This window comes from Sinocyclocheilus anshuiensis, unplaced genomic scaffold (genome assembly GCF_001515605.1).
Source record: "Sinocyclocheilus anshuiensis isolate Anshui unplaced genomic scaffold, SAMN03320099.WGS_v1.1 scaffold469, whole genome shotgun sequence".
Lineage (NCBI taxonomy): Eukaryota > Metazoa > Chordata > Actinopteri > Cypriniformes > Cyprinidae > Sinocyclocheilus > Sinocyclocheilus anshuiensis.
In genome coordinates this window covers 560,575-587,663 of record NW_015537995.1, presented here as the reverse complement: position 1 = coordinate 587,663, position 27,089 = coordinate 560,575, and the positions used below count along the sequence as shown (strand labels likewise).

Genomic DNA, 27,089 nt, shown 5'->3' with positions numbered 1-27,089 from the left:
TATATATTTTTTTTATTATTATTATTATTATTTTTTTTAAAGAAATTAATACTTTTATTCAGCAAGAACACATTAAATTGATCTAAAGTGACAGTAAAGACATTTTACAATGTTACTAAATATTTCAATTTCAAATAAATGCTGTTCTTTTTAATCTTCTCTTCATCAAAGAATCGACAAAAACATGAACTGATTTCAGTTTTGATAAAAATTAGAAATGTTTCTTGAGCACCAAATTCAGCTTTGCCATTACAGAAATAAATTACATTTAAAAAAAATATTCAAATAGACAAGAGTCGTTTGAAATTGTGATAATACTTTACAATATCACCGTTTTTACAGTATTTTTGTGAGCAAAAACCACAACCCACCCCAAACCTTTATCTATTCGATTGTGATAAGCTCTTAAATAATTTATAAATTGCTTTGTTTGAGTCAGTCTCTACAATGATTATAAAAATCCTTATCCAGTAATCTGAATGACTGGAAATTACTAGTCCTAGAAAAATTGTTGATCAAAAGGTGTGGGGATCCAGTACATCGCACTCAATTATACATCAGAGAATACCATTGTATTGCCATGATACAAGAAAAATAAATAAATAAAAATTAAGCTACAAGTTAATTTAGGCTTCAATACTTTAAAATGTCCAAATAAATAAAATTAATATTAATTACATTTTTATTGTTGTTGTTGTGTTATTAAATTAATGTTTTTAAATATTACCTTTAAGTGAGTGTTAGATGATGACAAAGGTCATCTAAATGAAGACATGAGCATGCACAATTAAATATCCATTGTCGACTGATATCAATAATTTAAAAAACCTCCAATAATAAGTAATATGGTAGCAGCATTTTAAGCATCTCTAGTATCTAACCTGTTTTCTCAATATAGCTTCACATGTTAATGCTTCAGTCTTCCTGATATCAGAAATCTGATTTCATATTCAGAATGAGACATTTTTGCAGCTTCGTATGCTTTTTTTGGACTGAGGAAGGGTTTGAGTTCTGAGAATCACAGCGTGTTGTCATAGCACAGCTGTTTTACCAAGAAATGAAGGAAGCTCTCTTTCTGTCTCTCTGTTTCAGGCTGAAGTTCTTCTGTAATGCTGCGGTATTCATCCTGAATCATGAACTCTGTGTCTCCCAGTGCCGTTCAGTACATAGTGGGCGGCGGTGCTCATGAGGACAGGCCCTCAGCGCAGTCCAGACGCCACAACGGCCACGGCTCAGCGCCTGATGGGCTCCAAGAAGGCTCTGGAGAGCCCGATGAAGTGGATCGCCTGAAAGCCAAGTTCATGTCCGCATGGAACAACGTCAAATATGGTTCGTTTTCATGCATTTGTTATGGTTTGCGAACTGGTTTGTATGACTGACACAAATAATGACACAAACAGTTAGTTCCTTTTTTACCGGGCTATTTTTTAAGTCAGATGTAGAAGCACATGTTCAAAAATGACCACAACAAATATCACTGACTGTTCCTCTCTTAATTTTCCCAGGCTGGACCATTAAATCTAAAACTACCTTCAACAAGACTTCCCCTCTGATCCTCCTGGGTCAGTCCTATCTGTTCAATAGTGAAGGTGAGTCATGTGATCTGCCTGAGAGCCGCTATTGGTTGAGTCAACTTAAAGGGATAGTTCACCCAAAGTGAAAATTCTGTGATTAATTACTCACCCTCATGTCGTTCTAAACCTGTAAGACCTCCGTTCATCTTCGGAACACAAATTAAGATATTTTTGATGAATTCCGAGAGCTCTCTGACCCTCCATAGACAGCTATAGTGCCATTTTGGAGAGTATCACATACGTAAACAATTGTTTACGTTGTTTATGCTTTAATCTGAATGTAAACAGTGTATCCGCATATGTGATACTCTCCAAAATGGCGCTATGAGGTGAAGCGGAAAAGACGAATTGTTGAATAAAGTCGTTATTTTTGTTTTCTTTGCACACAAAGTATTCTCGTAGCTTTATAATATTACGGTTGAACCACTGATGTCACATGGATTATTTTAACGATGTCCTTGCTACGCCTTGATCGTGTAAGGGTCCTTGCTGTCTATGGAGGCTCAGAGAGCTCTCGGAATGCATCACAAAAATATCTTAATTTGTGTTCTGAAGATGAACGAAGGTCTTACGGGTTTGGAACGACATGAGGGTGAGTAATTAATGACAGAATTTTCAATTTTGGGGTGAACTAACCCTTTAACCTTTGAATGCCTCACTTTTAGTCTCTGCATTTTAAACTAGAGAATAAATCATAGACAAATGTTGAAGGTTGTCTTCTTTCGCGCCTCATTCCCAGATGAGGTGGATCGTTTCCGGCAGGCATTCGTGTCATGCGTGTGGCTCACCTACAGGAGGGAGTTTCCTCAGCTGGAGGGATCCAGCCTGACCACAGACTGCGGCTGGGGCTGCATGCTGCGCAGCGGACAGATGCTGCTGGCGCAGGGGTTACTGCAGCACCTCATGCCTCCAGGTCTGATCTACTGTCCCATTTCTTTATTTGTACCTAAATCCTTACTGAAAAACCAATTACTTTTATTAAATATAAATAGTCACAATAAACAATGGTAGTTAAAAGGTTTTTTGTGGGTCTTAAAAAGTCTTAATTCACCCTTCCATAAATTAGGGCCTTACAAATGTCTTAAATCAGAGCAAAAAGCCTTAAATTCATAAAGTCGTGGCATTAAATATTGCATGCACTTCTTCTTCAGTATTTTTGTCTTGTTTTCCAGTACAAATATCTAAACATCCTTAAATCAGGATACATTTACTGAAGTAGCAAAATAAAGATATGAAGTCTTGTTTACTTTAAGTCTTAAGAAATTAAGACTTTACACTTTTGATTTTACACTATAGATAACAAATACAGGTCAATGGGTTTTGAATTAAGCTTTGACCTAAGTTGATTTTTCTGAGCCCATTGGCAGATATTTGTTCTGGCTTTATCATAAACTCACTTTATTTTTATCTTTTTCTTTAGAAAACAAGACTTTTATCATTTTGCATCTCAGGTAAATTTATCTTGATTTAATAATAATTTGGGATTTATTTTTTAAATTACTTAATGGAGATTGGGAGGAAGTTGCATTTGGAAATTTTAAGTGTTGCTAATACAACTCATCATCTTTCTCCCTAGACATTTACATTTAGTGAACATATTGACGTGTTTCCTTCACTTTATTCCTTAAATTGTCTTTACTTGGTCTTAAGAAGGCCTTTAAAAAGTCTTAAATCCAACTTTATAAAACTTGCAGAAACCCTTCGTTAAGTAATATAATCCATTAGCGCTTTAATATATATATATACTATTGTTCAAACGTTTGGAGTCTGTAAGATTTTTTTAATGTTTTTGAAAGAAGTCTCTTTTGCTCTCCTATGCTGCATTTATTTGTTCAAAAATACAGTCAAAACCGTAATATTGTTAAATATAATAATATTAAATAACTGTTTTTAATGTGTTATATAATGTAATTTATTGCTGTGATCAAAAAGCTGAATTTTCAGCATCATTACTTCAGTCTTCAGTGTCACATGATCCTTCAGAAATCACTCTAATATGTTGTTTTGCTGCTCAAGAAACTGCTGATTATTATCAGTGTTGAAAATGCACAAATGAAGAATGTTTTGATTCTTTGAGGATTCGAAAGTTCAAAAGAACAGCATTCGTTTGATATTGATGAAACATTATAAATGCCTTTACTGTCACTTTTAATCAATTTAATGTATGCTTGCTGAATAGAAGTATTTATTTATCTTTAAAAAAATTTCACTGACCCCAAAGTTTTACACAGTAGTGTGATTCACTTCTGTAGACTCATGCTGTCTTCTGCTCTCTATATCTCAGACTGGAGGTGGGCGGATTGTCATCCGCTGACAGACGTTGATTTTGAGGTGCTAAAGCCTCGCTCGCCTTCCCGTCCGGCTGGCATGTCTCTTCCGTCCTTCAGTTCTTCCTGGACCAGCCCCATTTCCCAGAGAGACCCGAGCTCTGGCAGCAGTGAGGATCACAGGCGGACCCCGGCCCGATGTCCTGCAGCCAGCCATGAGCCTCAGCTGGAGGCTTTGCACCAAAAGGTGGTGTCTTGGTTTGGTGACCATCCCTCAGCTCCTTTTGGTGTCCACCAGCTGGTAGAGCTAGGAAAGGAGTCGGGGAAGAGAGCGGGGGACTGGTACGGCCCGTCTGTAGTGGCACATATGCTGAGGTTAGAGGAGAGAAAATGAATCTTATCATATTTAGATTTAAAAGCTTCTTTTGAATAACTGAACTTTTGACCTTTTGTGATTTTAATGTCTTTTTTTCCACCAGAAAAGCAGTGGCTAGAACCACTGAGTTTCACAACCTGGCTGTATACGTGGCACAGGACTGCACGGGTGAGGCTTCATGTTCAGTCTTGTGGGTTGTGCGTCATGCGATCGTTTTAAATCAGATCAGTTAGTGAAACTGAAACCGTTTCCTGTACATGTCTGTAAGTGATGTTTAGCTCATGCTTCTGCTTCTGTGTGTGCTGCAGTGTATAAAGGAGATGTCATGAAGTTGTGTGAGTCGCCGCTAACACAGGAGCTGTCCGAGAGCTGGAAGTCAGTCATCATTCTAGTGCCGGTACGGCTGGGAGGAGAATCGCTAAACCCCTCCTACATTGAGTGTGTTAAGGTACAAATACACTAACACCTGTGTGGGGGGAAAAACTGAATTTAAATATATAAATCACTTTGCAAACTGGTCAAAACAGATATTATATTATATTTTTATTAATATTGTAATAATGACATTGTTGTATATTGGACACCCATTTTGGTGTCTGCATCAAAATAAATTTACTAAAGTGATTTTATATACATAAAAAGCATATTATATACAAGTAAAGTGTCTACTTTAACGGTTCAAAAACTTTTGTGAACATAAAATGTCAAAATATGGGTGAAAATGTTTCATCATCATTCAGCATAACATATATTTATGTAAAAATGAAACAACATTTATATATTATATTATATTATATTATAAAAATTATATAAATTGTGAATCACAATTATTTTTGTGACAATTAATCGTCACAAAATTCATGATGAGACACACACATATTAAGTACATATAATATATTACATTTATATTTTATTTATACTAACCTCTCTTTTCCTAGAATATTCTCAAGTTAAAATGCTGTATAGGAATTATTGGAGGAAAACCCAAGCATTCCCTGTTTTTTATTGGCTTTCAAGGTACGTGTCTATTAAGAATAGTGCTGTCAAACGATAAATCACGATTAATCCATCCAAAATAAAAGTTTTTGTTTGCATAATATATGTGTGTATACTGTGTATATTTATTATGTATATTTAAATACAAACACATGCATGTATATAACATATTTTTCTTAAATATATACATGCATGTGTGTGTTTTTATATATACATAATAAATACACACAGCGCACACACGTATATTATGTAAACAAAAACTTTTATTTTGGATGCGATTAATGGTTTGACAGCACTAATTAAGAACTATGTTTTGATATGTTACTGCGTTCCTGTCTGCTGTCTGATTGGCAGCTCTCTGTCTTCCAGACGAGCAGCTATTGTATCTAGACCCACACTACTGTCAGCCAGTGGTGGACGTCACCCAAGGCAACTTCTCTCTGGAGGTGAGATGGAAAGCAACATTACATTTGCATCAGAAGACATTTTCATTTTGAAGTTTTGACCATGTGTGAGGAACTGAAGCTGCATCGGTCTTTTCTCTCGTAGTCTTTTCACTGTAACTCGCCTAGGAAGATGAACTTTAGTCGTATGGATCCCAGCTGCACCATCGGATTCTACGCGCAGACTAAGAGAGACTTTGAGTCTTTGTGCTCAGCGGTCAGTGAAGTGAGTGTCTTGTTTGAATCAATAAGATATATGTTTCTTGGAATGAAAAAATTGAAATTTGTCTTTGTTCACTGAATGTACAATGTGCGAATTAATGGCGCAATTTACATTTTTGATACTTTGATACTTTTGTGAAGCCATTTCGGAATGAATGCATAAATATCAAGAAGCTGAAATAAATACTATGATATATTTTTTCAAATATGGATATTATTTTTTGTTCTTTTTCAGGCTTTGTCATCCTCTAAAGAGAAGTATCCCATCTTTACATTTGTAGAGGGCAGGGGACAGAACTATGGACTGGAGGGGCAGAGCGGGGGGTCCATGGACGGTCCTGCAAACATTTTCTCATGCAACAGAATGAGCAGGAACAATAAGAGAGGAAGCACAGATGAGTTTGTGCTCCTGTGAGGAGCGTATCGCATGTAACACAGACCCGACACCAGTGATGCTGCACCCAACTTCATAAAACTGCTGTTCCTCACATCTGTGCACTGCAGAATATAAAGCAAACCTGGCACTGAGATTCTCAAGAAAACCTGTGCGAGTCATGTTTCACCACAAAACCAAAGGAAAACTAAGAAATTATGTTTTGCATAAAGAAAACGTTGCATATTTTTAGAACTTTGTTGTGATGTTATTTTCATGACAGTTAAGCACATTTTCCTCCAATTGATCATTAACATAAAGCCAAAAACCTTTTGTTCTCGATGCTGTAATGTAAAAAAGCTATATTATTTGAATTGTAATGTGTTTTTGCACTACCTTTAACTGATCTAATTTGTATTTAAAAAATTGTTGCTTTTGATTATTGCATTACAGTATTAGCATGTTTTTGCATTACATTCATGAGAATTTTGAGAGGAAATATGCTTAATTATCAGTGTGAAAATGTAATAATTCTAAAAAATAAGGTTAGCTTTCTTAATGCATAATATAATTTTGGGGTGACACCTGCACTTCTTTGGTAAACTTCTCCATCGATGTGACATTTGTTCATGAATGGATGCGAAGCATTTTCTATCATTGCATTTTATTCTGCTGATTTAGCCACATTAAAGGAATAGCTCAACCAAAAAGGAAAATTTAGCTTTAACTTAATTTGAACAGATTTGGAGAAATTTTAATGAAAAGCTGCATGACGAGGCAAATTTGTCACTGGAGGAAGCAAAAAATTATGGATTATGGGCTCATATTTTGGCCACAAGCAACAGTCTAAAGATAAAATACCTTAGTAATGGATTTGTTTCTTACAAACACACAGCTTTTTGCTTCACAAGATGTTAACTGATGGACTGGAGTGGTGTGGATTATTGTGATGTTTTTATCAGTTGTTTGGACTCTCATTCTGACGGCACCCATTCACTGCAGAGGATCCATTGGCAAGTGATGCAATGTTACATTTCTCCAAATCTGTTCTGATGAAGAAACAAACTCATCTACATCTTGGATGACCTGAGGGTGAGTCAGTTTTCAGCAAATTTTCATTTCATTTTTTCATTTACTTCAGGTTGAAGTATTCCTTTAACATGTATATAACGCATACACACTAACATTTTGTCTCATACACTGAACACATGATCCTGCTGTTGTGTCTCTGTCTTTAAGAAGGTACAGGGTGCTCTAAGTTTGTTTGTTTTCTGAGTCTGCTCTATAACAGAGCTGGAGGGATTGTGGGTAGTTATGACAATGAGTAAACCTCCTTGTTGCTGTATGATATGGTTGGTTTTCTAAGTTGTGTAAATTGTAAATCTCTCAGCTTGTGTGCTTGAACTGGGTGTGTTTTTGTTTTAAATCATTGTGCTTCATTTGTCACCAGTTTACAGCTTTCTCTTATTTAATTGTATATTTTTTACAGGGAATCACAGCCGTAGTACCTCCTCGAGCTCCAGAAGTTGTGCGGCATTGAGTCTGATGCTGGAAGCTGTCTGAATATTTGATGTCTGATTTGCTTTTGCTTGTTCAGGTCAACAAAATTAGCTGTTACTGTTCAATTTTATTTAAGCTGTTAATTTTATTTTTACAACTTGTATTTTTGATCATCGTTCTGAAGATGCACCGGATGAAGCTGAACTGCTGTCACTGTTTGAACAATCGTTTTTTTTAATAATTGTAGATTTTTCATTGTGTATCTTTTGTCTTTGGACTCTTTCCTGGACATGGGACCAGTGGACGAGAGATTATGTGGACTTTTGTTTATTGTGGACTTTTTTTTTTTTTCGGAATTGGAAGATGGAAATGATCAAGTAAATGTAAGAGAGAAGTAAATTGGTTATAATGCCACAATTGTCGTCACTGAGTATATGACATTCAAATAACTAAGTATTTTTAAAACTACAGTTTTTGACCTGATATTTGAGTGCATCTTGGTACCATTGAGCAGGAACGCTACTGTCATGTTTGTTTGTTTTTTAACAAAAGTGTGTCAAAAATAGAACAAATATGATGAAATTAGTGAGATATATGTGACCCTGGACCACAAAACCAGTCATAGGTAGCACGGGTATATTTGTAGCAATAGTCAAAAATACATTGTATGGGTCAAAATGATCGATTTTGCCAAAAATCATTAGGATATTAAGTAAAGATCATGTTCCATGAAGATATTTTGTAAATTTCATACCATAAATATATCAAAACTTATTTTTGATTAGTAATATGCATTGCTAAGAACTTCACTTGGACAACTTTAAAGGCGATTTTCTCAATAATTATTTTTTCTTCGCACCCTCAGATTCCAGATTTGTCCAAATAGTTGTATCTCGGCCAAATATTGTCCTATCCTAACAAACCCTACATCAATGGAAAGCTTATTTATTTAGCTTTCAGATAATGTATAAATCTCAATTAAAAAAAAAAAAAACCCTTCTGAATGGTTTTGTGGTCCAGGGTCACAAATGGTGTAAAAAGCTTTTATTTTGTACCTGTCTATAGGCTTTAGTCGCGGACTTTTATTTTGAAGAGGTGTGAAGGGCAGGGCGCTGACTTCCGCCTGGCAGAAGACGGCGGGCGCTGGCGCTGAGATCAGGGCGGATTCACCGAGTCTGGAGAAACATGGACAGTCAAGGCAGGAAAGTGGTGGTGTGTGACAACGGGACCGGGGTGAGTGTGACTGCGGAGCTCATACGGCTCGCTCCGGTCTGCCTGATGCTTTATTTCGCGGCTGTGTGTGCTTTAATGACGGCTTGCAGGAGAAAGATGCAGCGGAACAGGAAGTGATCTGATGGCACCTTATTTTACACTGATTATTTGTGATTTACACACGACCCGTGATGTGGAAAAAACTCTGGTCGCATGCACGGAAATCATAGATCGGGACTGATTATAAATGGGTTTGCATGGGGGTGTTTTGTGGAAGCTTTGTATATGTATTGACACAATGGACATTCACACATATTGATATTTTAACGAGGTCGCAGAATGAGCAAGCATTATTTATGAAATTAGATGTTTATGCGCATTTATATCAATGATGCATGTGGTTTTCTGTCAGTAAAAGGAAAGGTTATGATGATCTCAAACTCACTTCCGAGTTTGTAGTCTCGCATCTGGCCGAGAGAGGAAGTGACATACGAGAAACACATGCCTTCATCATTCTCTCTCTGTCTGGGGATAAATGCTAATGAAATGGTACAGCAAGGAACTCCAAACTTCATGTTGTGGTACATATCCCGCAGTACCATGGTATTAGCATAATACATGTTCAGAAAACACGATGTGGCCTGATAAATGTCCAGAACTCTATGGGAACTGATCAAAAATGCATGGCATTGTCATAATACGTGTTTACATTCCGTATTAAGTGTACACAAAATTGCCTACTTATTTATATTATTAAAATTACCCTAGCACCTTCCAAAACACACAAAAAATAATGTGTTTATTTTAACCTGAACATTAGTGGAGATATATCAGTGCATTTATTCTGCCGTGTGTCGTTTTATATTTATGCATGACAGCCGGTTAAACGCGTTGTTTGTCATGAAGTGCACACTAATCTCGGGCCCTTCCTGTTCAATTTCCAAAAGCATCTTCATCCTTTTTTTTAATAGCTAGTGATCTAACTTTCTGTCTTTCTTTCTTTCAGTTTTTCCGTTTTAGTAACTTTAGTACGTGTTTTCAATAACTAGTGTTCTAACTTTCTATCTTAATATTTTGAGCTTATATTTTTATATTTTCAGTTTTCTTTTTTTTTATTTTAGTTTTGCTAAGTTTGTGCTTTTGTCATTTTATTTATTTATTTATTTGTATTTCAGGTTTAGTCATCTTAGTACTTCAACATATTTATTTCTGTTAGTTGCCAAAGCAACATTTAATGTTTTTCATAACTCTCTGTCTGTCTGTCTTTCATTCATTCAGTTTGTGAAGTGTGGATATGCTGGCTCTAATTTCCCAGAGCACATTTTCCCGGCTCTGGTGGGGAGACCGATCATCCGCTCCACAGCCAAAGTGGGAAACATCGAGATCAAGGTAAAGGTTCCTCACTAAACTGCACCCTAAATCTTTCCCTACAATGACACCATGACTTGGGCTCTGTCCCAATCACCCAGTGAGCTGCCTTACTTTATACACCCTACAGCTGCATCTGTGTTGAAATGCAACCCTCACAACAAGTAACTAAACAGTTCATTTTTAATTAGATGAACCTGCATTATAATGATGCTTTGAAATGCTACCTATGTAGGTCGTTCAGTAGATTTTGTATCAGAGGTTGTAAATTGTCATTCTAAGGATTTCAAAGAAACACTATGATGGTCATATTTGGTAACGGGACATAAACAGCAACTTGAGTAACTTCCTGCTTGACTTGAACTTCCTGCAGAGTCGTTTTCACTGGGGGTGGAGCTGCTATGAGAGGGTTTACAGGTTCCTCTGACTGAAATATTCATCTTTGTTGTCATTTCAGAAGAAATATTGAGATATGTATTTATTATTGTCAAAAGACTGAAAAAATATTAAATGAGATTGTTTTAGCCATATCACCTCAGTGTACTGTAGTGTTGATCCTGGACACTTTTTTTTAACCTTAAACACATTTTTTTTTTAAATACTACATTAATTAGAAATAGATATATTTCTAGACAAAGGTCTTTCAGCTGATGAACCATGCAGGTGAACAGGTTTTTATAAAAAAGGATATTTACTAAATGTTGTGTGAACAGTACACTTTGTTTTCTGAAAAAATGTTTTGTTTAGGGATGCACGACATATCGGCCACCATATCGGTATCGGCCGATAAATGCTAATTTTTTCAACGTACACCGTTCAAACTAGGCTGCTTACGTTGAAGTGTTTGGGATGTGGCTTTTAATGATGAGACCTTTTTTGTAATCAGGCTCTCAAAAAGTATATAACAATTTGGATATAGATTTATCGGCCAACATATCGGTTATCGGCTTTCAAAAATAAAGAATAATCGGTTATCGGTATCGGCCAAAATTTTCATATCGGTGCATCCCTAGTTTTGTTCTTAGGCAAATAAGACATCATAGCATGTAGTACAGCTGATATTTATTAATATATCAATAAATTGAGTACAGAATAAAATACTTTCTTAAAAATGAACAAAAACCTTCTACTGGTGTGTTACAGTGGTTACAACAGATCAAGTACTAAGAAATATTTTTTCAAACAACTGATTGACAAGACAACAAATTAAGAGAATTAATGTTAACTAATTTAATTGATGCATTTAAAATCATTTTAATACAATTATTTTTAAAAATAACAATTCCCCACATATACTGATTTCCTTTAGATTTACATTAAGAATTTTTATTTTAATGATTTTTTATTTTTTTTCATAAATAGGACTTTTGTATGGAGGACAAGTTTGGTCCTTTACTTCAAGCATCAGTGCGCTAACATTTGCTCTCATTGCTCATCGCCTGTTCCCTCTGTATTTGTCCATCTCTCCTCTGTTACTGTATTGAGGTACTGTAGGATTATAGGAGGATGGTAAGTGTGTGTGTTAGTGTGTGTGTGTGTGTGTGTGTGTGTGTGTGGGTTGTGAGTCTAACCTGTAGCGATTCTCTCTCCAAACCCTCTCAGGAGATGCAGAGGAGATGATTATTGTATTAATGTTCAAACTAATCATAAATCTCGTTCTCTCACTAACCCTGATGAAATGATATTGCTTGTATGTGTCAGTGTTTGACATTACCCAGAATGCACTGGTCTGTACAGAATGTGCACAGAGTGTGCTGTGTCCAAACAGAATATACAGGGTTCATGGTCATAGAAAGCCAGGAAATGTCAGATTAGAAGTGTGTTTTTAACACCTGAAAATTTCTATAATAATATTTAATTATGATTAAAAAAAAAAATATGGGAGCCAGTCTTGTTTTAGTATTATTTAAAAAATGTATTATTAATATTTTGAATTAGATTTTATTTTTATGCTTTCAGCTTTTATTTTAATTTTAGATGACGTTTTAGTAACTTTTATGTGTTTTTGTAATTTCTGTTCTGTTTTTTTTTCTATTAGTTTGCTTTTGTAATATCTTTTATTTTATTACAGTTTAAGTAATTTTAGTACGGAAATTTCAGTTGCCGATGCAAGATTTGTGATTTTCATGTAAGTTTCTTACATTTTTCTTCTATTATCTATCTTTTTGTTTTATTTCAGCTTTATTTCAATTTACAATTTTAGTTTACATTTACAACACTGATGGGAACCCTGGTTGTGTTTTCATTCAACAGCTTTCTCTCTAGTTACAGCCGGTGTGACCCATTTACTCACTTTTAATGACTGTATTGCAGTGCTTTTAATGTCTTTGCTGTCAGATTCATGAGTAAACTCATCAGTGTGCTTCATAAAAAACATTGACTTTTATTTTGAAAATCTGGTGCAGTGAAGTTTTTTTTCCCAGTTGTCTCCAGCTCCATTCAACACATTTAATTTCTCTCAAACTGGACAGCTTCCGTTCAGCTCGAACTGAAAGTTACCATTGAGCATCCTGACCTTTGACCTCTCTTGTGTGACCTGTAGGACCTGATGGTGGGCGACGAGGCGAGCGAGCTGCGCTCCATGCTGGAGGTGAACTACCCGATGGAGAACGGGATCGTGAGGAACTGGGACGATATGAAGCACCTGTGGGACTACACTTTCGGCCCCGAGAAGCTCAACATCGACTCCCAGAACTGCAAGATCCTGCTCACAGAGCCGCCCATGAACCCCACCAAGAACCGAGAGAAGATCATCGAGGTTTGAGCGCCCGTTTGTTGAATAACATCTGTGAGGAATCCTCAGTGAGGTTTGTGTTTGTGATTTTTGACCATCTTGTCTCCCTGTAGGTGATGTTTGAGACCTATCAGTTCTCAGGCGTTTATATCGCCATCCAGGCCGTGCTTACTCTGTACGCTCAAGGTAAGGAAACCTTTAATGATGAGAAAATATATACATTTAAAAAGAATATACAGTGGTGTGAAAAAGTGTTGGCCCCCTTCCTGATTTCTTATTTTTTTGCATGTTTGTCACACTTTAATGTTTCAGATCATCAAACAAATTTAAACATAACATGCAAAAAAATAAGAAATCAGGAAGGGGGCCAACACTTTTTCACACCACTGTATATATAATAAAATTAAATAAAATAACAAATAATAAATATACAATTAAATTAACAATAATAAATATGTAATGATATACAATATTATATAATAAAAAAAACAAGAACTCGGTGCTAGACGTGACGAGCTGATGTTTGTGTGCAGGTCTGCTGACGGGTGTGGTGGTGGACTCTGGAGACGGTGTCACTCATATCTGTCCAGTGTATGAAGGTTTTTCTCTTCCTCATCTCACGCGGCGTCTGGACATCGCCGGACGCGACATTACACGCTACCTCATCAAGGTACAGTCCTGTAGATGCTCTGTCTCAGCTGCTGACCGTTTACATGCACATATTTTTGTCTGAATCTGAATCGCTTCAGTCCAACTGAGCATTTCTAATGCAATGTTAATGCATCTAGTGTAAATATTACAATATCAGTAGGGATGTAACGATTCACTCAACTCCCGATTCGATTCACGATTTTTTTTTTAACAAAATTAGATCAGATTCACTCTCTGCCAGCAGGTGGCGCTTAAAGCGTTTCCTTGGTTTCCGCTGTAAACAAAGCAGCGCTGCACTTATGAACTTTAATATGCATTATACAGAGGCAAGATAAAAAGAAAAAAATACCATCTAAACTTTTCTAAAGACAGTAAGTTCCCTTCAGACATACTTTCATATAAACTCCTACACCTAAATGAATCGCGATTTGTTTAGCATCTCAACCGATTTGAATCGTCACATATTTGAATCGATTTTCAACCGGCTCGTGTATCTGTGAGCCTTGTGAGTCCTGACTGAGAAAGCAAACGGCTCAACATGTCAATCAGCAAGGTTGCCTTTCTAGCATAGATAAAATATAAACTTTTTTTTGCACATTTCTCATTTTACTTAAAGGTGAAGTATGTTTTGTTTTTCAGTGTTAAAGTGTAACACTTTCTTCTATCAGAAAAAGTAATTATGCAGAGTCAGCCATTGTTATTTTAGTATCATTTATATACAATTATAGTTCTTTTTATCATATCATATGTTTGTGTGTGTGTGATTAGCTTTTTCATTTTCGGCTGTCATTTTAATCTTAAGTTACATTTTTGTCATTTGAACAATTTTGTTATGTGCTTTTATTATTTCTATTAGTTTATTTCTATATATTTCTATTTTAAGTTCAGTTTTAGTTTGTTTTATGAGCTTATTTCAGTTAGTTGTCAATGCAACACTTTTAATTTTCAATTAGTTTTAAGTTTTTCATGTAATATTTGAATTCTATTACAACTTTATTTCAATTAGAAAAAGAAAAGAATTGTTTTTGATGTAGTTTCCACGGACAAATGTCCAGACTGAATCTTAACGCTCTCCGTCTCTCTCCAGCTGTTGTTGTTGAGAGGTTATGCCTTCAATCACTCAGCGGACTTCGAGACGGTGAGGATGATGAAGGAGAATCTGTGTTACGTGGGCTATAACATCGAGCAGGAGCAGAAGCTTGCGCTGGAGACCACCGTGCTGGTGGAGTCCTACATGGTGAGTTCAGCCTGATGGAGCTTCATTAACCCATAAGCTCTGTTCCCAAAACTAGTCAGCATTTAAAGCTATCATAAACCCTTTAAAAGCTAGACTGGATCCCCCCAATGAGCCTCCAGACAGCAGCCTTGTTCTTGCCACCAGAGGGCAGCAGAGTGTTGTGTAAATGTAACTCTTTGAGAGCGTCAGCGGTGTTTACAGTGGGAGCGTTCACACTCTTTCTCACTGGGTTTGTAGCTGCCGGATGGTAGGGTGATTAAAGTGGGTGGCGAGCGGTTCGAGGCTCCGGAGGCTCTGTTCCAGCCTCACCTCATTAACGTGGAGGGAGTGGGTGTGGCTGAACTGCTCTTCAACACCATCCAGGCAGCCGACATTGATACCAGGTCAGTTTAAATATTCCTATTTATATACTCATTTAGCAGACGCTTTTATCCAAAGCGACTTACAAATTAATCCTATTCAGAATAAAAAAAAAGAATGAAAAGATTCTGTTCCTATTGCACATTCAATATTAATATAGAAGAGTATGTTGTATTATAAAATGCATCTTATTATACATTTATATTTCTATCTTTATCTGTTACGATATATAATGTTTATATGCAAGTCATTTTTTTGGTGATTTACTGTTTTCTACATAAAATCATCCGTCATTAAGGTAAAGAACATTCTGTGAAAATGTAACACTGATATCTTTAATATTTGACTGAGTAAGACCTTGTCAAAGATTGAAATCATAGTGAAATTAATGGTTGAAATCAAACTTTGATGCTTGTTATCTCATAATTAGATTTTGAGACTTTAACCTGTATTTCACAGAGAGGGCCACATATATTATATAATGTAAAATAAAAATTAAATGTATACTTTACACATTATACCTTTATCTGTTATATATTGTCAAATAATTTAATACTATTTTATCAGTTTTTGTGTCCTTTTGCATACAAATTGTGTAATATCTTTTAAAAAATAGATTAAAAAAAACATTTTAAATTGTTTAAAATACTAAACAATATATATATATATATATATAATTATTGTACATTATAGTTGTATAATTATAAATGTTATAATATTTTAATAATGCTAAAACTTAATAATAATATTATAATTATTATCTTTATTTTTATATCTTTATCTCTTACAATATATTTATATATTATAACATTTTTAAATATTACTTATGACATATCTTTATTATATATTGTCATTATAGTTTGACGTTATTATCATTATTATTATCTTTATATTTGTATCTTTATCTGTTAATATATATATTTATGTATATGTGTTTGTGTGTGTATGTGTATATATATATATAATTGTAATTTAAAGTATTATGCATTACATATTTCTTTATCTGTTACATATATTGTGCCAAATATTATCTTATTTTTGTCTTTTGTTTGTCTCAGACTGTGTTTTACAAAGCATCATGTAATATTTTTTAAAAATATAGAAAATAACTTAAATGTTTAAATCTTTGAAATACTAGACATGTTGATAATAAATTATTACTATAATATTGTCAGTATATCATATATATTTGTATGTGATATTCACACGTGTTTGTCTCTGTCAGGGCTGAGTTTTACAAACACATCGTTTTGTCGGGCGGTTCTACGATGTATCCTGGTCTGCCGTCTCGTCTGGAGCGTGAGCTCAAGCAGCTCTACCTGGAGAGAGTGCTGAAGGGAGACGTCGACAAGCTCTCGGTACAAACAACACTTCTTTAACCACAACTAACCTGTAATACAGACTTAGACCATCTCTAGGATGTAGGTGGTGATATTCACCTCTAACTTACTAGTTAGCAATGTTGCAATTCCTTCAGCAGTATTTGAGATTATCTATGGACTGTCATGTCAGAAATTAACTTCCTTTATTAGGGGGAACTTCCCCTGAAATTGGGACATTTTTTTTTTCTTTCTGGGGGCATTTTTTTCTAACCATGTAAAAGGTCACTGTGATGTTTGCAGATGCACTAAACTGATAACTAGATAGGTCTACTACAATAAAATATAATCAAATGTTAGCTATATTAAAATGGATGAACCCCTACTGGAGCATTTTTGCCTCCAAATTATGAAGTTTGTTGGATCTCCAGGGTTATTATAGTTGCTAAACTAAATTAACTAAATTAAAAAGCTTTGTTACTTAAAATAGAGTAAACATTAACTGAAATCAAATAAAATGTGTAAACTAATTTTATTTTATTTCTCATTTTCATTTACTAACTTGTACTAAGATAACTAAAAACCGAAGTAAACATTCATAAACTATACAGGCATATTTGTGACCCTGGAGCACAAAACCAGTCTTAAGTCGCTGGGGTATATTTGTAGCAATAGCCAACAATACATTGTATGGGTCAAAATTATTGATTTTTCTTTTATGCCAAAAATCATTAGGACAATAAGTAAAGATTATGTTCCATGAAGATATTTTGTAAATTTCCTACCATAAATATATCAAAACTTAATTTTTGATTAGTAATATGCATTGCTAAGAACTTAATTTAGACAACTTTAAAGGTGATTTTCTCAATATTTAGATTTTTTTGCACCCTCAGATTCCAGATTTTCAAATAGTTGTATCTCGGCCAAATATTGTCCTATACTAACAAACCATACATCAATGGAAAGCTTATTTATTCAGCTTTCAGATGATGTATAAATCTCAATTTCGAAAATTGACCCTTATGACTGGTTTTGTGGTCCAGGGTCACATTTAAGAAAACAATAACTAATAAAAAAAATAGCACAACTAAAACTTTACATTTAAACTGAAAATGGAAAATATACAAATAAAAACTAATTACAAATATACATGAAAACTAAAATAGTATGTTGATACTAAACAAAACAGGCGATTTCTAATCCTGCTGTAGTTTTGAGTTTTATAATGTAATGATTTCATGCATTGTACAGCATTGCTGTTTTACTGAATGCGTCTTCGCTTCTGCTTTTGTAGAAGTTTAAGATCCGCATCGAGGATCCTCCACGCCGTAAACACATGGTGTTTTTGGGCGGAGCGGTGCTAGCCGACATCATGAAGGACAAAGACAACTTCTGGATGACCAGAGAGGAGTACCAGGAGAAGGGCACACGCGTTCTGGAGAAGCTGGGGGTCACCGTTAGATAAATCACACACACAACATTGCACTCACACTCCCAGTCACAGGGTGGCATTTTGGCAGTGTAAACACACAAAGGTTTTCTTCAGTTTATGAGGATATACTTGAGAACAATGGTATTCAAATACTTGAACATCTTTGCAATCCAAAAAAAGAGTGCTTAATGTTTGTACGACATTCCAAATGTAAAGATTCATATCACCGCTGCACAGCACGAGACAAAAATTTAATGAAATCGTTTATGCTGCCAAAATTAATCCTCAAACGATCCCTCATGTATCCCCATATCGTGACCTGTCCGTCTTATGACTTCACATTGACCCTAAAAAAAAGAGTAAGAAACAGGAGGATGTTGTGTAAGTAGAGGGACAAAACAATAAAAAGATGTATTTTTAAGAAAAAAAAACCTTCTTTGGTAATAAAATTGTTTTCGTAGTAAGAATAAAAATCGCTGCAGCCAATTTGCTAATAAAAAAAAAAAGCAGAATATAATTGTGGCCAATAGTATCAAACACAAAGACGTACGTCTAAATGCAGATTGCTTTTGCTGAAACGTCTACTTTCTTTCTTTAACTTCCCGTGATGACTTTCTCTGGCTTTAATCTCAGCATCTGCGCACTCCATTATTGGATGCCCTGAAAATAGAGAGAGAACAAATGCAGTAGCGACCGGGTCCAACTTCTCCAAATAGCATTTAACAGAACATCTGAAGAGCGTGTTTCTGTCAAACAATGTCGCTGAGGATGCTTTGAATGCACTCGTGATGAGCAGCGTCTCATTTTAGTCGTGAAAATTGGTATTTGGAAGTCTTTACGTATAGACTCTCTGTTCATGTCATTCCGCCTGCAGTTCCAGGATCAGTTTAAGGGACCTTTGTAAAAAAACAGAATGAATATCAGACTGCATTTGAAAGGGAAGTGATAACGTTCTGCTGCATGTTTCGCGTACAATCGAGAGCCTCGTTTCCGCATCTAGCTGAAATGTGTGTGGGTCACGTTTACACTGCAAAATCAAAAGAAAGTAACAAGGAGTTTTCTTTTAAAGAAACGCTAACTTTTTTTTTTGTATTGTGACATTATTTTCATTACATTTTAGCACTATTGTTTCTTAAATTCTCATTACCGCAATGCTGAAAAAAAATCATTTGCATTACCATAATGCAGAAAAATCCCTCATTTTTATTTCCATAATGCAAAAAAGAAACCTTTTACTCACTGAAATTTGAATAAATAATGTATTGTCATTAACATAATGCTTTTTAAAATTGGTTAGGTTTTGTTGTACTGTATTTTATGCAGATTTAAATTTAAAAGTAAATCATTGAGTATTTGTATTGTAATACACTAAAAATGACAGTAATGCGAATATAATTAGATTGACCATCCTGTAGGATAAGAGGAAGTCAAATGTCCAGGGTTGTGTTGTGGTAATGAGAATATTGAAGATGACTCTTTAATTTGTTACGAAAGTAATGTCGCAATGCAAAAAGCTTTATGATACTAAAAGAGGAGGATCAAATGTAATTCTGATTGCTTTAATTTTTTATTTTGGAGTGAGTTTTTGTGAGATTCACACACGGAGAATCGGCCTTAAAACATCAGCAGTGCGTTTAGTCGTTGCTCATGCATGTCACACATGTGCATCATCCATCCATCACTTCACTTAGCGCGTCGCTCATTCCATTGCAATAACCCTGCATCCTTTTCATCAGCTCATTCATTTAGTGTTCCAGTGAGTCGCAATGGTGCTTGAGTCTCACGATTGTTCTCTTTGCTGCTTTTTTTATGGTTTTGCGTTCATGTTTTTTCTTTGCTGTTGGTTTCATGTCCTAGTCGAGTTGCATCTAACAGTCTGGGAACGAAGGGCCTCGCTGACGCCCGACGGGTGTTTCTGGGTCATGCGCTTCATTCCCAGATCGTAGGCACCCGTGATGTAACGGTTTACTGCCTGTTTGTAATATGAATGACATAATAATGACGGTATTGTTAATGATGCTAATAATTTTAGTGTTTGTACTCGTGACAGCCGTTTGGAAGCTGGATCAGTGATGTTTCTATGTTTGTACACACTCACACATGGAACAAACTGTATATATTCACTCACGCATTCTTCCAGTGCCAAGTTTGGTTATTGTGGTCATTTTGTTTGTTTGTTTTCTGCTTTTTGGTTTTTGTTTTGTTTGTATTGTACTGCCAGACCACTGATTTAAATAAAGAAAATTGATTTATAACTCAACGGTTAAAGTGAGTCTTTTAAGCGGACTGAAGCCAGTGCTGTTTTGTGTGTCTATGTGTGTGTGTGTGTGTGTGTGTGTGTGTGTGTGTGTGTGTGTGTGTGTTACAGAGAGAAACAGTCGTTTTTCTTCATATGTGGCATGTAACTATGGAAGCACACAAGGAATTGCTGCCCATCTCTGTTACCATGGAGATGTGCTGTACACAAGCAGTGTCTTTTCTGTCTGTTCATCTCTTAGAGCTGTAATTTACAGTACCAGCCTCAGACACACATACTCATTATTTATTCATGCTAATATCCATATTTGCATAAGTTAATAAACATGCATTATCTGTCTATCTGTCTGTGTGTGTTTATGTATGTATGTATGTGTATACACACACATGCACACACTCACACACATATATTTATGTATTTATTTATATATATATATATATATATATATATATGTACACAAACGCACACTATGTCACAAAATGGTTAAATAATTCATGCAAACACCATCAAATAATTAATCCCCTTTATTTATTTATTTTTTGTCTGATAAGTAGTCATGTAACAGGCTTGATAATATATGGTCAACCAGTTACATCAAAATAATTCTGATCACTTTTTGCCATAATGATTGCTTGACTACATTATCTCTGAATATTAACATTGTATGCATATGTGCTTCTCCTTTTCATGACATTTTAGCTCTTTTTTTCCCTAAATCCTCATTACCGTAATGCTAAAAATATGAATTTCTCATTACCATAATGCAGAAAAATCCCTAATTTTGTTACCATTATGCAAAAAATTAAACCTTTCATTTATTAATTAATTAAAAAAATATATTGTCATTACCTTAACGCTATTTATTATTACTGTGTAGTATTAAATACTACATGGCAGGTTTTGTACTGTTTTATGCCGATTTAAAGGGGTCATATGATGCGATTTCAATTTTTCCTTACTCTTTGGAGTGTTACAAGCTCTTGGTGCATAAAGAAGATCTGTAAAGTTGCAAAGACTAAAGTCTCAAATCCAAAGAGATATTCTTTATAAAAGTTAAGAGTCAACTACGCCTACCTAAAACGGCTCGTTCTAACACGCCCCCACATATCTACGTCACCATGTGGGAAGATTTGCATAACACCGCCCAAATGTTCACGCAAAGAAAGAAGGCGTAACTTATTCTCGCTGTAGTATTGTTGCTGCCGCCATGTTGTGAAGGCGCTGTGTGTTTCGTTGTGAAAGAGGTTGTGGCCTTCCAAAAGAGGACGATATTGCTTCATCATGCCTAGGTCATTACACCAAATACACAAAATAATGTTCTTTTTAGCAACATCATATGACCCCTTTAAATAAAAAAAAATTAATAATAAATGAATTACAGTATACAATACACAAAAAAATTACAGTAATGAGAATCTAATAAGAATCAGCATCTTGTAGAATAGGAATGACAAAATGTCCAAGTATGTTACGGTAATGAGAGTTTACGAGATGAATGTGTGTAGTTGTCAAGAAAGTAATGGCACAACGCAAAAAAAAAACTTTATGATCCTAAAACGAGATCCTAAAATAATTTCTTAATGCTTTTCATTTTGATGCTGGGATCTTTGTGAGATTCACAAAAGGAGAATTGGCCATAAAACGTCTCAGGTTACTTATGTAACCATGGTTCCCTGAGTAGGGAACGAGACACTGTGACGACGAGGTGTTCCCCATAGCGACCCCTAGAGGACGCAGTTCGAAGTTCCCATGAAAGGGAACTGAGTCTCTTTCTGTCTCTTGGGTCTGGGCTGGGGTAGATGAATAGACAATATATAGCTTTATTAGGGAATATTTTTAGTGTTTGCAACATTAGTTTGTGGGCAATACAACATTTTTTTTTTCTCTCTTTATGTTCCCGTCTTTTCACAAGAAGACCATCAGGTTCTTGGAGATACAGTCATCCTGCACAGTGATACAGAGCTGTGGCCTGATGATGATATGTCTGTGTGTCTGTGTGTGTGTGTGTGTGTGTGTGTGTGTGTGTGGAGGAGGGGGTGATTGTGTTCACATTTGTTTCCGATTTTATTCATGTAAACAGGGGGGCTGTCAGACTCAGTGGGGCCTGTTTAAATTAAGGCCAGGCTGCTCTGCACACAGTGACTCTCTCGCTGTATGTTACATTACACATACTAGTTTATCATACTGAGAGCAGTGATGTATTTGCATAAATTACACAGAAATGCAGATTTTGTCCCAATTTCTGGTGGCTATGCAAAAGTTCACCCAAATATGAACATTTTGTCATCATTTAATCGCATGTGGAAAGACAAAACAACACCAAAAATGATACCATAAAAGTAGTCCATATGGCTTCTGCATTATATTCCATGTCTTCTCTAGTCATAAAATATCTTTGTGTGAGGAACAGATCAAAATATTAGTAATTATTTGCTAAAAGAAATCACCCCCTCCGTCACATTTGAAGATGGATTGAACAAGATTTGTTGTCGATGGGATCTGCTTAATGACAAGTAACATGGTACAGACTGCAGAAAACAATGTTATTCACATAATATATATCCCATAATTCCACTCTGCACTGTACACATGACTGAACTGCCCTCTGGGGAAGAGAATAGTTATTCTGTTCAGTTGAACACCGCATGCCATATCCAGTGCACAACAAGCCGATTGATTCATTGGTGTATGAAATGAACCACAGACATGTTTACTATCAATATCATTATGCAACCGAACTGCAAGAGCAGAAATCTGGTGTAAATGCTCTTTTCTAGCAGTTTTCAGAGTTATTTGCTAGGGCAGTCAGCATAAGGGCATGCTGGGATTGAGTTTGGAGGACTATATTGCAGCATTAAAATAAGTTCATTTTTCTCTCTTACATCCACACATAAAGAAACATGTCAACGTCAGCATGAAAGCCTCTGTAAACTCTCTTTGCTTTCACAATGTGACGTGTTTTTATGTGAAATTAAACTTGTGGGGCGGGACTTGATTTTATCCATTAACCTTAAAACACAAAAAGTCAAAATTCTGAGATAAAAAGTAGTAATTATGACAAATATTTATACAGTGCACAGCATAAATGAGTACACCCCCTCTAAAACTTAACAAATTCAGCAATTACTCTTTCCTTTGAAGACATGTTAGGGTTCTTTGGAGATGTAATGTTCCAACAAGCCTGCTTGATCAATTACCAAAGAAGAATGCCACAATTATTCAGCAAAATAAGATTTTTGAAACAGAAGATGCTACCCTCCCCTCATTCCCTGCATTATTGGGCATTTTTTCAGCATGACAATGAATATATTCATTCTCCCAAGGTGAAAATCCTTCAGTGGACATGTATTTCACTCAATCTTAACGCTCTTGAGCTGCTGTGAGAGATTCTGTAGAGACGAGCTGAGCAACACTCCTCATTAAAGATCAGGGCATTCAAGGAGATCATCCTGCAGGAGTTAAACAGCATAGATGTGAACATTTGTCATGAACTTGTACACTCAGTGCCAAGAAGGGTCAGAGCAGTATACTTTAAGTTCTGGAGGACATACCAAGTACTAGAATATTATACATTTTCTGAATTAAATCTAGGGTGTACTCATTTCTGCAATCCTTCATTTAAACAAAATTGGCTAATTTACTTATCTTACAGAAAATATTGGCATATATTTTGTTGTTTTTATTAAGTATATGTTTAATATGTTTAAATTTTGCCATCTTTCCATGAATTATATTAGTGATCATTAAGAAAATACATCTTTTATATTTATTCAGAGGGGGTGTACTCATTTATGCTGTGCACTATATATATATATATATAGCAATAAATGTAAACTATTATTTCTATATATACAATCAGCAACTTTAAATGGATAGTTTTATATCGTTTTTAATTCAATTATATTATTTGGAGTGCTTCATGGGATTGTAGTTCTTTCCCTTATTAAAGCCCAGTCTTGTATTTTTGCCCTTTTGTTGGATTTTCAAAAACTTCTTTGCTTCAAATCAAAGTTTGTACTGTTGTGAATCACCTCGTATCTGGTTGGCTTGGTTCATGGCTTATAGCACTTTAATGAACACTTTTTATAAATCCCTTTGGGAAGAATGAATGGAAGAAATACTTTCGGAATCAGCAAGGGGGCGGGCACTAATGCACTCTATTCTAATGAAATTAAAAAAATGGTAAAAATTCAAAATGCATTTTTTTTTTCCTAAAATGACTGAACAATACCAGAGGGTTATGAGTGTAAAGGTAACATGCAATGTGTTCATCCGCTTCCTTCTCGCTCCAGATCCGGGTCTGTTTCCCATCACGCTGTCTGCTCATACGAAACTGCTCCCATGGCTCTATTGAGACAATTTTTACTGTGTCTCTCTCAATACTTTAGTCTCAAGGATCCAGATGCTACCAAAAACTCCAGACTTGGACTCTTAAAATGCACTTTAACCGGATTTGAAGCGCTGTATCGCTCCACAGAGATGTGCGCGGTCCAAAAGTCTTCCAGCTGACCTCGTACTAATGCAGTAAATTCATTGCCGTGACCTCTCCGGCCCTGCAGACAGGTTGCCAGATAACTACTGCTGAAAGTAAACAAACAAGGGTGTACACGGGGAAGGAGACAATGCTGGCCCGGCCCTCTCTTTTCCTGTAAACACACACACTCACGCACGCACGGCTCCTTCCGAGGTCCCTGCTCAGTGTGGGAAGACTCCTCTGGAGATGCAGACGGCTCCTTCACTCCCCTCTCGCTCTCTGAACATCTCTATTTCCTCCCTCTTCCTTGTTCTTTTGTGTAAAGCTACAGTGTTGATTTCGATGTCCATTTAATCTTTGTTGACCTTCATCTTTCTCACACACATGCTTCAAACTCTTAGTTGCGTGTCATGCACAATGACATCCTGGTGTGTGTATCTGTGTGTTCCCAACTGGGACGAAGCCGTGTTGCACAAACACTCATTCGCAAATCCGTGCGATTGCACGACAGGGTCCTGAATGAGATGGGGGAGCGTCATCACGGCGCCTCCTGCAGTCTGGGAGTAAGGTTGAGGTGACGGGGTTCAGCTGCGTGCGATCAGGAAGATGGACCAATCTGACACTAATGCATACAAATGAGCGTGTTATAAGGTTAAATATGCTGCTGAACGGCAAATTATTAACACTCTATTCTTCACCCCGACATTACACATCTACAGTGTATGATCAATGAATCTGTCAGTGATTGAAATGACCAAACTAAAATAGCAAAACTAGTTCACTACCGTTAAAATAAACAAAGATGTCAGTGGACGAAACAACAAAACTAAAAATGAAATAGTGCACTGCCATTAGAATCAACAAAGTAGACGAAACGACAAATCTAGAAAGTCAACAAAGATGCCAGTGGTAAAATGACAAAACTAGTACATTAACAAATTATCATTATTGCTTATTATCAGCAGACAAAATTATTATATTCGAATGGCGCATTATAATCATTTGTAAGTCGCTTTGGATAAAAGCGTCTGCTAAATGTAAATGTAAATAATCGACAAAGATGTCAGCAGATGAAGCAGCAAAGCTAGTACGCTTGAGTTAGAACCCGTGTTAACTAAAACGAATAAAAAAGTATTAAATATTAAAATTTTCAGCAGACAAAATGTTTACAATAGAATGAACTGTTATTATTGTCAAACTACTATGCTAATATACAGATTCATATGTTTGAGTTGAGAACAAGTGTTTTTAACTAAAATTCGAAATTTTGTTAATTGAAATAAAGCTGAAAAAATATAAATATTACATAAAAAAAAACTTTAAAAACCTAAATATAAATGAGAAATATTGCCTACCAACTGATACCAAATAATTAAAACTAAACTGGAAATAATATAACTACAGCTAAAATTTTGCCGTAACCAACTGAAATAAAATAAGTTTAGGTTAAAGTAAAAGTACCTAAATTAAACTGAAATAAAATTGAATTAAAGCTAAATAGAAATATATATGTTTTAATCTAATAAAAAAGATAAAAGCACATAACAAAATTCCTAAAACAAACTAAAATTAAAACAGAAAGTATTAATAAACAAAACTGCCAGTAGACAAAACAACTCAACTAGACAAAACTAGAGCTTTTGTTATAATCAGCAAAGCTGTTGAAATGAAAGAAATAGACGATATAATTAGTATGCTGACATTATAAATAAAGCTGACAAAATGAAAAACTAGAATGCTTGAGTTTTAATTAACAAAAAGTAAACGGATACAGATCAGAATGGCCCATTAACAAAGATGTCAATGGATGAAACGAAACAACAAAAACAGAACAAAACTTATACGCTCTCATTAATATCCAAAACTATCAGCAGATGAAATGACAAAACTAGTACACTCCTATAATACTCAGCTGCAGAATGACGAGACAAAAGCCGAATGACAAAACTAGCATGCTCCCATTAAAACCAACAAATCTGCGAGCAGACGAAATGACAAAACCAGATTATTACAGGATGACTGGTTTCGTCATGTTGTGAGGCGTTTGGTCATCCTTGCTGTGGTATATGCATTAGTGTGCTGTTACCTGATTCCTCAGCGTTAACAGTGGGAAGAGGACAAAGAAGGACTCCTGTTGAGTCCAGCATGGTCTAAATGTCTGCACATGTTGGAATTTGATGCTATTTGTAGTTACAGTTCCAAAGCTGGACAAGGCCTTTGGGACCCCCTCCCTCTCCCCATCTGTCCCACTCAAGCTGTTATTCACTCATTCGGGAACTCACGATTAAGAT

General features: G+C 35.6%; 2 protein-coding genes across 3 annotated transcripts in view; both read left to right on the top strand.

Moving 5' to 3' along the window:
* LOC107675561 (cysteine protease ATG4D-like) overlaps positions 1 to 6,668 on the top strand; it is a 7,942-nt gene extending 1,274 nt beyond the window's left edge. Inside the window, exons 2-11 of the mRNA XM_016469971.1 lie at positions 1,093 to 1,329; positions 1,506 to 1,589; positions 2,314 to 2,487; positions 3,859 to 4,216; positions 4,321 to 4,385; positions 4,526 to 4,665; positions 5,156 to 5,234; positions 5,583 to 5,659; positions 5,763 to 5,882; positions 6,114 to 6,668. Of these exons, the coding sequence (XP_016325457.1) occupies positions 1,134 to 1,329; positions 1,506 to 1,589; positions 2,314 to 2,487; positions 3,859 to 4,216; positions 4,321 to 4,385; positions 4,526 to 4,665; positions 5,156 to 5,234; positions 5,583 to 5,659; positions 5,763 to 5,882; positions 6,114 to 6,293 (1,473 nt within the window). The 5' untranslated portion in view covers positions 1,093 to 1,133 and the 3' untranslated portion in view covers positions 6,294 to 6,668. The remainder of the gene's footprint in view (positions 1 to 1,092; positions 1,330 to 1,505; positions 1,590 to 2,313; positions 2,488 to 3,858; positions 4,217 to 4,320; positions 4,386 to 4,525; positions 4,666 to 5,155; positions 5,235 to 5,582; positions 5,660 to 5,762; positions 5,883 to 6,113) is intronic.
* A 652-nt stretch (positions 6,669 to 7,320) lies between these two features.
* Positions 7,321 to 18,424, top strand: LOC107675551 (actin-related protein 2-A-like). 2 transcript variants are annotated; one of them, XM_016469957.1, is made up of 11 exons: positions 7,321 to 7,343; positions 7,741 to 8,134; positions 8,817 to 8,984; positions 10,242 to 10,352; positions 12,874 to 13,089; positions 13,179 to 13,251; positions 13,599 to 13,735; positions 14,804 to 14,953; positions 15,191 to 15,336; positions 16,539 to 16,671; positions 17,930 to 18,424. In XM_016469957.1, the coding sequence occupies exons 3-11, from the start codon at positions 8,937 to 8,939 to the stop codon at positions 18,098 to 18,100; spliced, it is 1,185 nt and encodes a 394-aa protein (XP_016325443.1). In that variant the 5' UTR covers positions 7,321 to 7,343; positions 7,741 to 8,134; positions 8,817 to 8,936; the 3' UTR covers positions 18,101 to 18,424. The 2 variants fall into 2 exon arrangements, with proteins under 2 accessions (XP_016325443.1, XP_016325435.1); XM_016469949.1 differs by lacking the exon at positions 7,321 to 7,343 and having other exon boundaries at positions 7,369 to 7,848.
* Positions 18,425 to 27,089: the final 8,665 nt, after the last annotated feature.